This window comes from Vicugna pacos, chromosome 29 (genome assembly GCF_048564905.1).
Source record: "Vicugna pacos chromosome 29, VicPac4, whole genome shotgun sequence".
Classification (NCBI taxonomy): Eukaryota; Metazoa; Chordata; class Mammalia; order Artiodactyla; family Camelidae; genus Vicugna; species Vicugna pacos.
This window is the reverse complement of record NC_133015.1, coordinates 3,772,874-3,787,898: the sequence shown is the minus strand read 5'-3', so window position 1 is coordinate 3,787,898 and position 15,025 is coordinate 3,772,874. Positions and strand designations below refer to the sequence as shown.

Below are 15,025 nucleotides of genomic sequence, written 5' to 3'. Positions count from 1 at the left end.
CTGGAACTCCCAATTTATTTCTTCCTACCCTCTTCTCTCTCCTGGTAACCATAAGTTTGTTTTCTGTGTCTGTGAGTCTGTTTCCATTTTGTGAACAATTTCATTTGTCTTTTATTTAATTCCAAATATAAGTGATATCATATGGTATTTTTTTCTATTTCTGGCTTATTTCACTTAGAATGACATTCTCCAGGGCCATCCATGTTGCTGCAAACGGCATTATTTTATCATTTTTTATGGCTGAGTAGTATTCCATTGTATAAATATACCACAACTTCTTCATCCAGTCATCTGTCAATGGACATTTAGGTTATTTCCATGTCTTGGCTATTGTAAATAATGCTGCTATGAACATTGGGGTACATGTGTCTTTTTGAACTAAAAATTTCCCCCTGGCCCAGGAGTGGGATTGCTGGGTCATATGGTAAGTCTATTCCTAGTCTTTTGAGGAATCTCCATACTGTTTTTCATAGTGGCTGCACCAAACTGCATTCCCACCAGCAGAGTAGGAGGGTTCCCTTTTCTCCACACCCTCTCCAGCTTTTGTCATTTGTGGACTTTTGAAAGATGGCCATTCTGGCTGGTGTGAGGTGATACCTCATTGTAGTTTTGATTTTCATTTCTCTGATAATTAGTGATATTGAGCATTTTCTCATGTGCCTATTGGCCATTTGTATTTCTTCCTTGGAGAATTACTTGTTTAGGTCTTCTGGCCATTTTTGGATTGGGTTGTTTAGTTTTTTCTTACTAAGTTGTATGAGCTGTTTATATATTCTGTAGATTAAGTCCTTCTCAGTCTCATCTTTTGCAAATATTTTCTCCCATTCCACAGGTTGTCTTTTTGTTTTGCTTATGGTTTTAACACTGTCTCTATTTCCCTGACTCATACCCTCTTTATATTATGAAATATTCAAACTCATGTATACAGATAAAAGAATGATACAGGGAACATTCATTTACTCTCTTCTAATTTAACAGGTAACAAAAGAATATAAGCCCTCTTTCCAACAGAATCACAATCAGTAGTTAATTAATAGAAAAAGTTGGCCGTATTGAAGAATTGTGGAAAATCGTGTATATATAATTTATATATGTATGCATACATATTAAACATCACAATATTAAAACATGAAATGAATTCATCAGATTTTGATATATCATATGAGTCCCATGATTAAGAAATTATAATTCTATATCATCTTTCCAGCATAAATTATAACCAAAAGCAACCTATAAACTATCAGGGTTTTTTTTTTTTTAAGAAATTTTCAATAGGAACTATAAGCAGAATCCATCTATATCTTTATGATTTTCTTTTAAACTGTGTTTTCTGTAGTTTAACCTTTGGTTAATACTGTAACAATACTTTAGGGGCTCATTTTTCAACATTATGTTTATATATAATGTTAACATCTTTACTACATAAGTATATTACATAATTGCAACATGTACACTATGTATAAAAATGTTTCTAAGATATTGAAATAATCAAATGAATGTAAGGAAAGCCTTGTAGCCACATACATTTTTATTTGCTTTATTCATTAATTAATATGTTTTTATGTAGGAATAAAGAGCCTTCATTAATTTGTGAATTTATTAAACAGTGATTATTTAAGAAAGTCTGTCCAGTAATAATAATTTTAATATAAGTGAGAACCGAATTCAGCAAGGTAGCAGGTTACAAAATTAATGTTCAAAAATCAGTTACATTTCTTTACACTAATGATAAATCAACAGAAAAAGAAAGTAAAGAGACAATTCCCTTTAAAATAGCACCCAAAGTAATAAAATATCTGGGAATAAATCTAACCAAGGAGGCGAAAGAATTATACACGAAAACTATAAACCATTGATGAAGGAAATTAAAGAAGACTTTAAAAAATGGAAAGATATTCCATGCTCTTGGATTGGGAGAATCAATATTGTTAAAATGGTCACACTGCCCAAGGCAATCTACAGATTTAATGCAATCCCTATCCAATTACCCAGGACATATTTCACAGAACTAGAACAAATCATAATAAAATTTATATGGAACCATCAAAGACCTAGAATTGCTAAAGCATTACTGAAGAGAAAGAAAGAGGCTGGAGGAATAACTCTCCCAGACTTCAGACAATACTATAGAGCTACAGTCATCAAGACAGCATGGTATTGGTACCAAAACAGACATATGGACCAATGGAACAGAATAGAGAGCCCAGAAATGAACCCATAAACCTTTGGTCAACTAATCTTCGACAAAGGAGGCAAGAATATACAATGGAATAAAGACAGCCTCTTCAGCAAATGGTGTTGGGAAAACTGGACAGCAGCATGTAAAACAATGAAGCTAGAACACACCCTTACACCATATACAAAAATCAACTCAAAATGGATTAAAGACTTAAACATAAGACAAGATACAATAAACCTCTTAGAGGAAAACATAGGCAAAACATTATCTGACATACATTTCAAAAATTTTCTCCTAGAAGAAATAAAAGCAAGAATAAACAAATGGGACCTAATGAAACTTACAAGCTTCTGCAGAGCAAAGGAAACCAGAAATAAAACAAGAAGAAAACCTACGGAATGGGAGAAAATTTTTGCAAGTGAAACCGACAAAGGCTTGATCTCCAAAATATATAAGCAACTCATACGACTCAATAAGAAAAATATAAACAACCCAATCCAAAAATGGGCAGAAGACCTAAACAAGCAACTCTCCAAGGAAGACATACAAATGATCAAAAAGCACATGAAAAAATGCTCAATATCACTAATTATCAGAGAAATGCAAATCAAAACTACAATGAGGTATCACCTCACACCAGTCAGAATGGCCGTCATTCAAAAATCCAAAAATGACAAATGCTGGAGAGGCTGTGGAGAAAGGGGAGCCCTCCTACACTGCTGGTGGGAATGCAGTTTGGTGCAGCCATTATGGAAAACAGTGTGGAGATTCCTCAAAAGACTAGGAATAGACTTACCATATGACCCAGGAATCCCACTCTTGGGATTGTACCCAGAAGGAAATCTACTTCAGGATGACACCTGCACCCCAATGTTCATAGCAGCACTATTTACAATAGCCAAAACATGGAAACAGCCTAAATGTCCATCAACAGGGGACTGGATAAAGAAGAGGTGGTATATTTATACAACAGAATACTACTCAGCCATAAAAACCGACAACATAATGCCATTTGCAGCAACATGGATGGCCCTGGAGAATGTCATTCTAAGTGAAGTAAGCCAGAAAGAGAAAGAAAAATACCATATGAGATCGCTCATATGTGGAATCTAAAAAACAAAAACAAACAAACAAAAACAAAGCATAAATACAGGACAGAAATAGACTCATGGACAGAGAATACAGACTTGTGGTTACCAGGGGGGTAGAGGGTGGGAAGGGATAAACTGGGATTTCAAAATTGTAGAATAGATAAACAAGATTACACTGTATAGCACAGGGAAATATACACAAAATGTTATGATAAATCACAGAGAAAAAAATGTGACAATGAGTGTGTATATGTCCATGAATGACTGAAAAATTGTGCTGAACACTGGAATTTGACACAACACTGTAAAATGATTATAAATCAATAAAAATGTTAAAAAAATATAAGTGAGAACCTATAATGAGGCTTTCAATGGATTAAACTCTATTCTCTCAAAAACCATGTGAAGTAGATTCTATTACATATTCTCTACTGTACAGATAAGGAAATGGACATACATGGAAGGTAGCTTTCTAGTAAATGCTAGTAAATATTCTTTTGTGTTTCTCAATTTGTTTTTGATGAAAATCATAAGGAAAAGTCCAAATCATAATAAACCAGCCAATAGATAGCTACTTTGTCAAGGGTTTAATATACCCTTAGGTAAAAATAAAATGAAGTTTCTGGCCGTATCAAGCGATCTCATTCATCACTTTAGAAAAGAAATATCCTTAGTGATTCTTAGAAGAGATCCATGATCCTCTGCCATCACTCTCAAAGTGTAGATGTGTGCTTGATCTGAAAATGTGATAAGCTATAGAGGCTTTTACTGGCATTCTACAGCTTTTCTGTTTTAATTTCTTTTGTGGTGTGCTGTTTCATACCTCCCCCTTATAAATAATGCAGCCTTGGGTACAGTTCTTTTAATTCTTTCATGTTTAAAAACCCATGAAAATATATCAGATCATGTACAAATTGCTATCTGAAGGTGCTTTTCAAGCTTTTGTCTTGTAAGTGAAATAAAATACAGGAGTTGATGCCTGTTCACATAAATGGAGAATACTGGCAGTTCAAAGTGTATTAATTACCATGAAATAAAGGAATTATAAGATAGTAGAACTATAAGGGCCTTGAGAAATCATGTTTAATTTGCCTGTCATTAGGCAGGTAAATGTCTGAAATACTTTGTGAAAATATTTTTCTAGTCCCTTTTTTAAATATCTCCAAGCAGAAAAACTCCAAAATCCACCAGAGAACCTCATTTAAATAATTTTGGTTACAAAAAGAAAAAAAATTATTAATGTACAACAAACATTTCTCTTGATTTCTATTAAATGTTTTTTTTTCCCCTCTAGGCTAAAGAAACAAATCTCTTCATACTTCTCCTTAGTGCCTCATTATTATCTTTTTGATCATTTTGTTACTTGTCACTGTGTCTTTGTAGTTCTTAGTTTCTAGGTTTTAATGATTCAATATTTGTTCTCTCTGTCTCTAAATTCCATGAAATTCTTTCATGACATTTTTTTCTATATTCATTGAATTTGTCAGTTTAAAAATCTTATCATTCCTAAAAATCTTCATTAATGAAGAATTTTTGGGTACTCTGATTGACAAAATAGTGCCCATTTATTGAGAAAAGAAAACAAACTATATTTAGAAATGAGGTAGGTAAAATTTCTATCACTTCCTCCAAAATATGACTGTAGAAAAAAAGAAGACCCTAATTTGTGCCTATTTTTATTTTATTACTTTCTTTATAGTTTTGTGTCTATTTTATAATTATTTGTGGTATGTGAATTTTGTATGATGATATTTCTATAGATAAATTACAATAGCACTCTCTTGAACTTAAAAGAGAACGAAATGACTTCACAGAGAATCTTTGAAGTCATTATCCAATTTTTAACCGAGGAAGAAAGTAAATTGATACTAATTTTCAGCAACAAATTGAAGTAGGCAATCAAAATTTGGTGGCCTGAAAGTTGTACTTTGAAGTTTAAGTAGATTACTAGAAGCAAATAAAGGTCAGAAGACCTCTGTCCATCTTAAAGCAGCAAGTAAATACGCTGGACATCAGTAACCCTAATCTCCATATGCACCTCATAAGTTCTATTTCAGTTTTTAAAATGTTCCCTCTACTTTTCAGATGTATATTCCTTTCACATTTCTTATTTTCCATATCTGTTTTTATTCCCCACATGATCTTCTTACTTCAACACTCCTCCACAGGCAGAGTGAAACCAAGATCTGTCTCCTCACTGCTCCCCTCAGATGGCCCGAGAAGGCAGTGTTCTCAGGAACTGTGACATGCTGGAGTCTCTAGAAGGCCCCTCGACTATAGAGCTGGAAAGGAAATTACTGCTTAAGATGAGTGACATGGAAATCAGCATAGAAGACCTGTTTTACTAAACAGCAAATGGAAACTGTTAAATAAATATGGGTTTCCCATTAGGTAGAGTTGAAATGTTCTCAGGATAACTGGACCCAGTTATGATAAAAAGTTATTTTTTTATCAAAACAGAGAATCACTTGCTTATTTATCTTTACATATTGTGTATTTTTAACAGTCCTTAAGATGCCCAGCTTTTGGTTTATTGGAGCATAACACTGAAATGATTAAAATCTGCACCTGGAAAATAATGTTAACAAGAAAATTGTGTTACTAAAAGTGATATCACTCGATTATTATTCTAATTCTTGCCAAATAAATTCAATTTTATTTTATAGGTATTTTTTCCTTTGGTGGTGTTTATTCCCTTCCTCCACAAATTGACTTTAACAAGTTCCTGTTGAATATTTCCACAAAGTCATTACACAGACGCCTCAAAACGTGATATAGTCAAAACTAAATTCACAATTTTCTTCTGAAAATTCTCTCTTCATCTTGTGTTTTGTTGCTCAGCTAATGGCATCATCATTTATTCAAATGTTCTGCCTTAGACATTACTCTTATTTTCCTTTTGGGTTCCCAGATAAAAATTCTGGAAAAAAACACCATGTCAAATTTCATCAGGTGTATCTAGGGCCAATTAGATTTGGCCAAGACATAGGCTATAAAATACGCCAGCTTTCCTAAATTTGAAATAAGTAAATGGGTAATGAGTGATATTCCCAGAAATCAAGAGTGGTTATCAGGAAGCTAAATTAATTAATGTCATCTGCTACTGGAGTCCTGCTAGATTAATTTCACCAAGACAGAAAAAGGAGTAAGTTTAAGGGAAAGGTGCTGAATTTAGTCTCGGGTAAGTTGAATTTTCAGTTTCTAGGAAAATACAAGTGGGCCCGTCTAGGAGGAAACTAGAGATTTAGAATTCAGACATTAAAATGGGGATTTGGGGGCTGAATTAGTGAAAACCCTTTAGGCCACATGAACTAGACTGGGCAAGAAGCTTACAAAGGTCCAGTGAGAGTATGGCAGGGACACAGCAGGGCCTCAGGATCATGTAGAATCCCAAACACAAATGCCGTAAGCACTCTCCACATCTATATCCCATCCCTTATTTGTATGAAAGTCATTCTGTGAAAGTTTTCTTTGGCAAACTGCATTTTTCACAAGTGGCCATATCAATGTAGATCCTGACCTACATGGCATGTAGAGTTGAGACCTTCTCATCAAAAAGTCAAGTCTGTGTTCCCCGACCTTGAACATGGGTGACACTTTGCAACTATTTTGATCAAAAGAATGAAACAAAAATAATACTGTATTATTATAGAGGGTAGGCCATAGTGATGATAAGACACCCATGTGACACATTTCTGCTCTCCTTCAAAACACACACCTTGGGAATTCAGAGCCAACATGTGAGAGTTCTGGCGACCCCGATGCTGTCAGTGCTTGAGAGATCTGCTACCTGGAGAGAGATCCAGGGACACTCAGCTGTTCAAATATTCTCAGACAAGGTTCCAGACACGTGCATGACAAACCTTTAAGATGAACCTGGCAATGGCCACTGTGCTACTCCAACTCGGGAGAGACCCTGAGGCATTCTTATTTATTCATTCTCTTGGAGATGGAAAAGGTTCCTGTCATTAACCAAGGTTTCAGCTTACTGGCAAGCATCTCAGTGCCCCCTAGTTACGTATCTGTGGAAGGGCTGGGTTGTTCCCATTCTTTTCCTACTGGGGCAGGTATAGATGGTGGTGAGAGCACCCAAGGAGTTGAACAATGCCAAGTTTCCCTTTGATAGGCATGGGGATTTTCTGGAAATGCAGTTCTACTAAAACCTGACTTGGCCATCGACCTAATTTTATTCGTGGGAATTCCACTGAATGATATGTGAAGTCAGAAATCTTGTACTGATACATATTTTGGATTTTTGTTTCTCTTCTGGCTTTAAGCAATAAGCCTGTAAGTTCTGTTGTGTTTTTTTTTTAACATTCTCGTTTAAAAGTGACTTGTTTCATTGTACCTTTGAGCATTAGAAAATAATATATGTAGATGTGAAATAGAGCTCATTTTCCATAGAAGTCTACTCCTGACTATCAGGAAGCAGGTGCAAAGCTGAAGATGCTAAGTTGGAATGTGGAGAACAGGAGGCATCCTTAGCGCCTCTGACTCAACAAAGGGAGACACATTTGAAGCTCTAACACAGCACTTCTTACTGGGCAAACTCACCTTTCACAGCACAGAATGTATGAGTTTTTTAACTTTTAATAGTCACAGATCCTCAGCCATAGTCATAAAATGGCTCCTTTTTTCTTAACATTTTTTATTGATTTATACTCATTTTACAATGTTGTGTCAAATTCCAGTGTGGAGCACAATTTTTCAGTTACACACGAACATAAATATATTCACTGTCACATTTTTTTCTCTGTGAGCTACCGTAAGATCTTGTGTATATTTCCCTGTGCTATACAGTATAGTCTTGTTTATCTATTCTACAATTTTGAAATCTCGTCTATCCCTTCCCACTCTCCGCCCCCTTGGCAACTGCAAGTTTGTATTCTGTCTGTGAGTCTATTTCTGTTTTGTATTTATGCTTTTTTTTTAAATGGCTTCTTGAAAAACGTATATGCTCACCCAGCCTGGTCTTTTCTATCTTCTTTCAAATGGCTTAGCTGTATCCTTTGATATTATTTTGGTGCACTCCATTAAAAGCCACAGAACGTAGCTACTCTCATTCAGCTTCAACCTCAGTGGGTATGGTAAATTTCAAAAGATGTCCATCCATATTACCAGCTTCACAATGTAACTGCATCACATTAAATACTGTATTTCCAGTACCTGGAGATAATAATAAATACTTACAACAATAACTCAGCTAACTGACTGCCACACTTAGCGCTGTGTAATATAAATATCTAAAGTGACCTAATTTAGTTTACTTTACATCACAGGACATGGTGACTATTACTAGGCCAATTGGCAAAGGAAGGATTTTTAGCTTATGCAAGACAAAGATGACCATTCATCCTGGTTTACCCAGAACTGAGGAGTTTCTCAGGACACAGGAGTTTCGGTGCTAAAATCAAGACTTTCCTGGGCAACCTGGGGTAGCCTGCCACTATATCAGTAATTCATGCAGAGTAAAACTCCGTTTTATTGAATCCAAAGGACCAAGAATATAATTATATAATTATTAGGCAATTTTATTTCTTAAGGGATGTAAGGATTTTCACTACTCCTCATTTTGACGTAATCATTTCTAAATTTTGATCCTCTTGAAATTTTCTAATTCCAGAAACCAATTTCTGTCTCAGATAAAGGATTTGCTGTTGCCATAATTAAAACCCAACATTAGCCATTTTAATTGAAGGAAGTTTAGGCATTTCACCAACATTGTTAAAGGCTAAAAAGAAATTAAGTAATATAATATCTAAGCTTCATTGAAATTTTTAATTAAATATTTAGAAAAAAAATTTTTTTAACCTTTTGGGTCAACATTTTTCCTTTAACAGTCAAATAAAAAACAGTTTGAACCTCCAAATTAGTAATGGCTTAACTTGCAATGTTCTTGCTCAAAAGGTATTTTTAAAAGTTTTCAGTCAGTGCTTACAAGCTTCCAGTTACTGCTTTTTCACCTCAGCTCAGAATCCTACTCTGAGATTTTTCTAGGTTTTTCTTACTGTCCATCAGACTTTGCTCTCAGCTGAGACACTGACTCATGCTCCCCTAAGTTTAGAATCTCTCACATTTCTTCTCCCCTGAGGCCTAAACACCAGAGAAACCTTCAGATCAGTTATCACCTTCACAATCACACTCAGGGGAGACACCTTTTCATCACTGTATGCTTATTTGGTGCCTCACCAAGGGTCAGACCAGATTATAGTCTTGACCTTTACACACACAAAAAGTTCAATAATGTATTTTCCAAATTAAGGCCAGTCATTGCTCAAAGCCAAACTGTTTTTCATCATTTGGAAAAGTATCTACAAGAAACATTTTAAGATAAAATTTTTGAAATTTCTGTAACAGGAAGATGAATTGCTGTAATTTTGGTAAAAGGAGCTGGAGGAGATAAAGAAATTGGACTACACTTTCAAGGAGTTGACTTAGTCAGAAAGTTCATGGACTTGGCTTACCTAACAGGAGACAAGGTTTTCGTCAAGGTTTTTATTCTTTTCTTGTCTTGTCTTGTCTTGTCTTTCCTTTCCTTCCCTTCCCTTCCCTTCCCTTCCCTTCCCTTCCCTTCCCTTCCCTTCCCTTCTCATCTCATCTCTTCTCTTCTTTCTTTTCTTTCTTTCTTTCTTTCTTTCTTTCTTTCTTTCTTTCTTTCTTTCTTTCTTTCTCTCTTTCTTTCTTTCTTTCTTTCTTTCTTTCTTTCTTTCTTTCTTTCTTTCTGCTTTGCTTTGCAAAATATGGCAGATTTGAACATGTTTCTTCAACTAAGGAAAGATTTGAAAGTAAATAATGTAGAAAGGACATATAAACCTATTTTTGAGAAGCAGTGACTCACCATTTCTGTTTGGAAGCTAGTAGTTTTCTCTTTAGCTCAACAGTCCTAGGATGAGAACTGAGAAATGTGAATCTGATTGAATCAGGCTACAGAATTTATAGAGCATATTTAGCAAAATTATAAAGGAATTAAAGAGATTTGCAAAAGAAGAAAAAAAAATAAGAGCTCAACTAAAGTGTTCAAGTAGAATAAAGAAGAAAGTAAGAACAGATAGAGAACCAAAAAGCTGAAAGAAAAAGAATTGTGAGACTTTAGATCCCAATGCAGTCAGATTACGTATAGTGAGAAAAAGAAAAATCAATAGTTGGAAGGTGAGGAAACAGCAAACAGAAGGCAGAATACCCAAGTTTAAGATTGAGAAGTTAAGTCCCCTATGGATCAAAGACTAAATATTATTTATGTATTTCAGCTATGTCTAGCTCCTAGAAAGTGGAATTATCAATAAATATTTATTGAATGAAATTGATTAAGATCATCAAATTTTAACAAGGGTAATGACAATTTCAGTCATAAAAGAATATTTTGGAATACCACTTTTGGACTTCAGAAAAATGAATAATCTTCAAAATTATATTAATGCTACATGAATCAAATGTTTTCTACAAGTGGTGCAGTTTTACAAATTGTAAAGTCAGTAAAAAATAACAATCAGGTAAAATTTCTTAACACAGAAAAGAATGACCCTGAGTTTGATATGATCACCCTGGAGTAAGAACCCCCATCTAAATTCATATATACCATTTCAGTGTAGGAACTGCCAGCCATATATCTCAGCAATTTATAAACATTTTTTCCATGAGTGAACTCTAAGGTTTAATCAAATTTTTGACTCACCTTTTTAAAATTACTGTACTGAGTGAACATATTCTCTTGAAATTATGACCTATTAATATAATGTAATAATTTAGAAAGACAAATAACAATCAAATATTTTGTTTGTTAGGACACTTTGAGCTGCAAATAACCAAAAACTCCTACTAAAGTTACTATTTTCTCACATGACAATGCATCCTTAGGTAGAAAGGCTTTAAAGTTCACAAATTCAGCAGCCCAGAAACATTTGATCTCTTCCATCACTTTCAGCATGTCAGTTAAGTCCTCAAAGTTCCTTCAGCAGATTTATTCTCCTATCAGCCTTTACCTCTGGATCTGGGGATGTGACCAGTCTCCTGTGAAATTTAAGTCTGTGTGAAAAAAGGTGTTTATCTCATGAAACCTGCTGTTCTGTTAAAAAAGATGAAGAATAGAGGGAATGGATGTTGGATGGGAAGGCATCATTTTCTGCCAGCTTCCAATCTATAGAATTTGAGTAGCAGCTCCCAGAAATAGGACAACTGGATAAAAGAACCCAAGAACTGGGAATAAAATTATTCTGTACCAGAAGCAAGAAGCACCCTGGAATCCCCCAGAATTCTTTAGTTAATGGAATTTGTTTTATAGAAAATGAATTGAATTGTATAAATAAGACAGAAAAAGCAGTTAAGGCATACAAAAATGTCAGAAATAGAGAGCTGACTGACTGTCATCTGAGATAAAGGATGTTGGATACTGGAAGAAATGAAGTGGAAATAGAATTGCCTGATGGTATTTACCTTGAAGAAAAAAGCTACTAAGAAGCAACTGGAAATAGGAGAAGAATTCACAAAGAAAAATAGCAAAGGGAAACAAAGTAATTATTGACTTTAAAAAGGCACACACCTACCAGGATGGTGATTATGAACAAAACAGAACATAGGGAGTGTTAGTGAGAACGTGGAGAAATTGGAACCCTCATATCATACTGGTGGTAGTGTCAAATGGTACAGTGGCTGTGAAAAGCAGTTTAGCAGTTCTTCAGAGGTTAGATATAAAATTATATGACCCAACAATTCCATGCAAACAGGTACTCAAACAAATACTTGTACATTAATGTTCACAGCAGCACTATTCACAATTGTCAATTTGTGGAAATAACTCAAATATCCATCAAGAGTTGAATGAATAAACAATACATGGTACCTACATACAATGGAATATTACTATCCCATAAAAAAGAATAAAGTACTACTATATGGCACACCATGAATAAACTCCAAAGACATTATGCTAAGTGAAATAAGCCACACACAAAAGATCACCTATTGTATGATTACATCTGTGGGAAATATTCAAAATAGATACATTTGTAGAGACAAAGTAGATCTGTAGTTTTCAGGGGCTTCAGGGAGGGAGGAATGAGGATTAATTGCTTAATGTGTACAAAAGCATTTTGAAACTAGATAGTGGCGGTAGTCTCGCAATTTTGTAAATGTACTAAAACCAATCTTTAAAATCATTAATGTTGTGTTACATGAATTTCAATTCAATTTTTAAAAACAAACAAAAAAAACCCCAGAAAACAAGTAGGAAATGTAACCATATATACTACAATATAAGTGCTACAATTTAAGTATGAATTATAATGTTTGTATAGATGTAAGTAATAAAAAGCCAATCGAAAATTTCTAAAAATAATGATTAATAGGGGAACAGAGTAGCCATGTTAACCAGAAATACAGAGATGCAGAAATATACGAAAAAGTGAAATTGATCCACCATTTGGGAGAAAAACAGGGGAGTGTGGAGGAATGGGACAGAAACTGCTAGATTTTTCCATTAGCTTTTGGTAATATTTGATTTTCTGTATAACTCACATGTATAAGTCTGGTATATATAACAACTAATATTAATCACTAACTGATTAACTGTTAATGTAGGAGTGATAAATTTGACTAAGCAATGTTTTTAAACTAAGGCAGAAGAAAAACACCATACAATTATAACTCTTTTGAAAAAGATTATTAGCCTTTAGGAAAAATTCAAAACATTGAATATGCAATTTATGGAAACAAATTTCAAGTCATTAAGTTGTGAAAAGCTTCTTGACTTCTCTCACAATTAAGTAAGTAAAAGTAATTTTTATTGGAAAGCATTAAAATACTTAGATTGTTAATTCACATTTTTTCAATGATGTGGGGCTATCACTGTATAGAAGCTTACAAAATAATGAACATCATTTTCCGAGAAACTGGATAAATTTATTACAACCTTTAACATCTTCAAATTTCAAACGACTTTCAAAACTGAATCTCAATTATACATACGGTTTCATAACAAAATCCTACAACTTCCTTCTAAGTCAAGGTCTCTGAAAATATAGTTTCACAAGTAGACAAATCTTTTTAAATGTTAAGTTATTTTTTAAATATCATTTGTAACAGGGTACTGGTTAAATCACAGGCAATCACTGGCTAGACTACCATGCAGCCATTACAATGGTGCTCTTCAAATAAAACTCATGTACTGACAACAGAAAGACAGTGTGAAAAGCAAGTTACTAAATAATACTATTGTATGAGTCCATTTATACATGTAATGTAATTTAAATATTTGTAGGCAGGTAGTGGAATGAAAATAAAATTGTTCACAGAGGCTACTTGAAAAGAACAGTTTATCAAGAGATAAGCAACTTAAATTTTTCATAAAAACGTGCAGGTTTTTCCCAATGATTGTATGTTAGCTTTCCCACTGAAAATAAAATAGCTTCAGAAAAGAAATTGTTCAAAATTTGTAGATACTGACAGGCATATGCAGAATAGATAAACAACATTATACTGTATAGCCCAGGGAAATATATACAAAATCTTGTGGTAGCTCACAGTGAAAAACAATGTGACAAGGAATATATGTATGTTCGTGTATAACTGAAAAATTATGCTCTACACTGGAATTTGACACAACATTGCAAAATGACTGTAACTCAATAAAAAAAAAGTAAAAAAAAACCTTCCAAATAAAACAAAACAAAGAAAATAAATTGTTCGTGTGCTTCTCGTCTGATTAAAACTTAATATTGGAGAACTCACAAGACTTGGTTATACAGAAGCGAGAAAGTGGAAACATCAAGTCTTAACGTACATTTAGTTCATATTGATCTTTTAATAAACATGAACCCAGAGTAGCAACAGCAGAAGGAACTTAATTGCTTGCTCCAATGTCTTTAATTTTTAGATGAGAAAGCAGAAAACCATCAGCATTAAGTGAGTTTCCAATTATCAGGTTAAACAAAAGCATTTAATGTTCACATTGTTACATCTCTCATAACACAGTTTTGAACTATCTGCATATACATTTTTATTTGGATTCCTCTGATGTAATGGAACAAAATTAATTTAATTTGACTTATTTCTCCTGAAATCTTCCTACCAAAATAGCAGCTATTTCATTCTTAAATAAATATTGGAAACAAACATTGTACTCAATATCCCATTTTCAGGTTTTTTTTTTAATTTCTTAAAGAAATCAAGGGCTCTGAGGAACCTTGTGGTTACCATCACTTGATGCAATTATTCCTTGTTACCTAGTATCAGAGAACTAATATTTTTTGAAACTCATCTTGGTTGATTTATTTCATTACTAATATTCATTCACTCAACCTTTTTTTTTTTTGTTTTGCTTTGTTTTTAATTCTCCCATGTCTTTCTAATACTTGAAGGATTTTGCCCTTCAGTCTTGAGACAGAAAAGGTGGTAAAAAACCATGTTGATACCTTTGAAAGAAACGTTGAATGAACAAAATAAACAGCCTTCACAATCCTCTTGTACTTGACCTCAACATTGTAGAGTTTCTTCAAGAAGTCAAGAGTCCAGATGATTGTATTTGCTTGTCAGTGTGTGAAAAGATACTAATACATATTAATACATATTCTTTCATGACAATGTGGTCCATTATATGGATAAAATATAAGAGAGCCTTGTCCATATCTATTAATGTCACAGAAATGTTTTTTCCAACTATCACCATCACCGTTGGTTAAATGATCTCAATTTTATACCTGAAGTTTTGGGTACCAGTCTTCTACAACTTCAAAAATATAAAGAGCCTTTTTAGGCAAAGTAA

The 15,025-nt window shown here is 33.8% G+C and overlaps 1 protein-coding gene across 2 annotated transcripts in view; it reads left to right on the top strand.

Annotated features, from left to right (window-relative positions):
• Positions 1-5,939, top strand: part of CNBD1 (cyclic nucleotide binding domain containing 1) — a 299,007-nt gene extending 293,068 nt beyond the window's left edge. For both annotated transcript variants that reach the window (XM_072951719.1, XM_072951718.1), the window contains exon 14: positions 5,443-5,939. In XM_072951719.1, coding sequence (XP_072807820.1) covers positions 5,443-5,515 — 73 coding nt within the window. In that variant the 3' untranslated portion in view covers positions 5,516-5,939. The remainder of the gene's footprint in view (positions 1-5,442) is intronic.
• Positions 5,940-15,025: the final 9,086 nt, after the last annotated feature.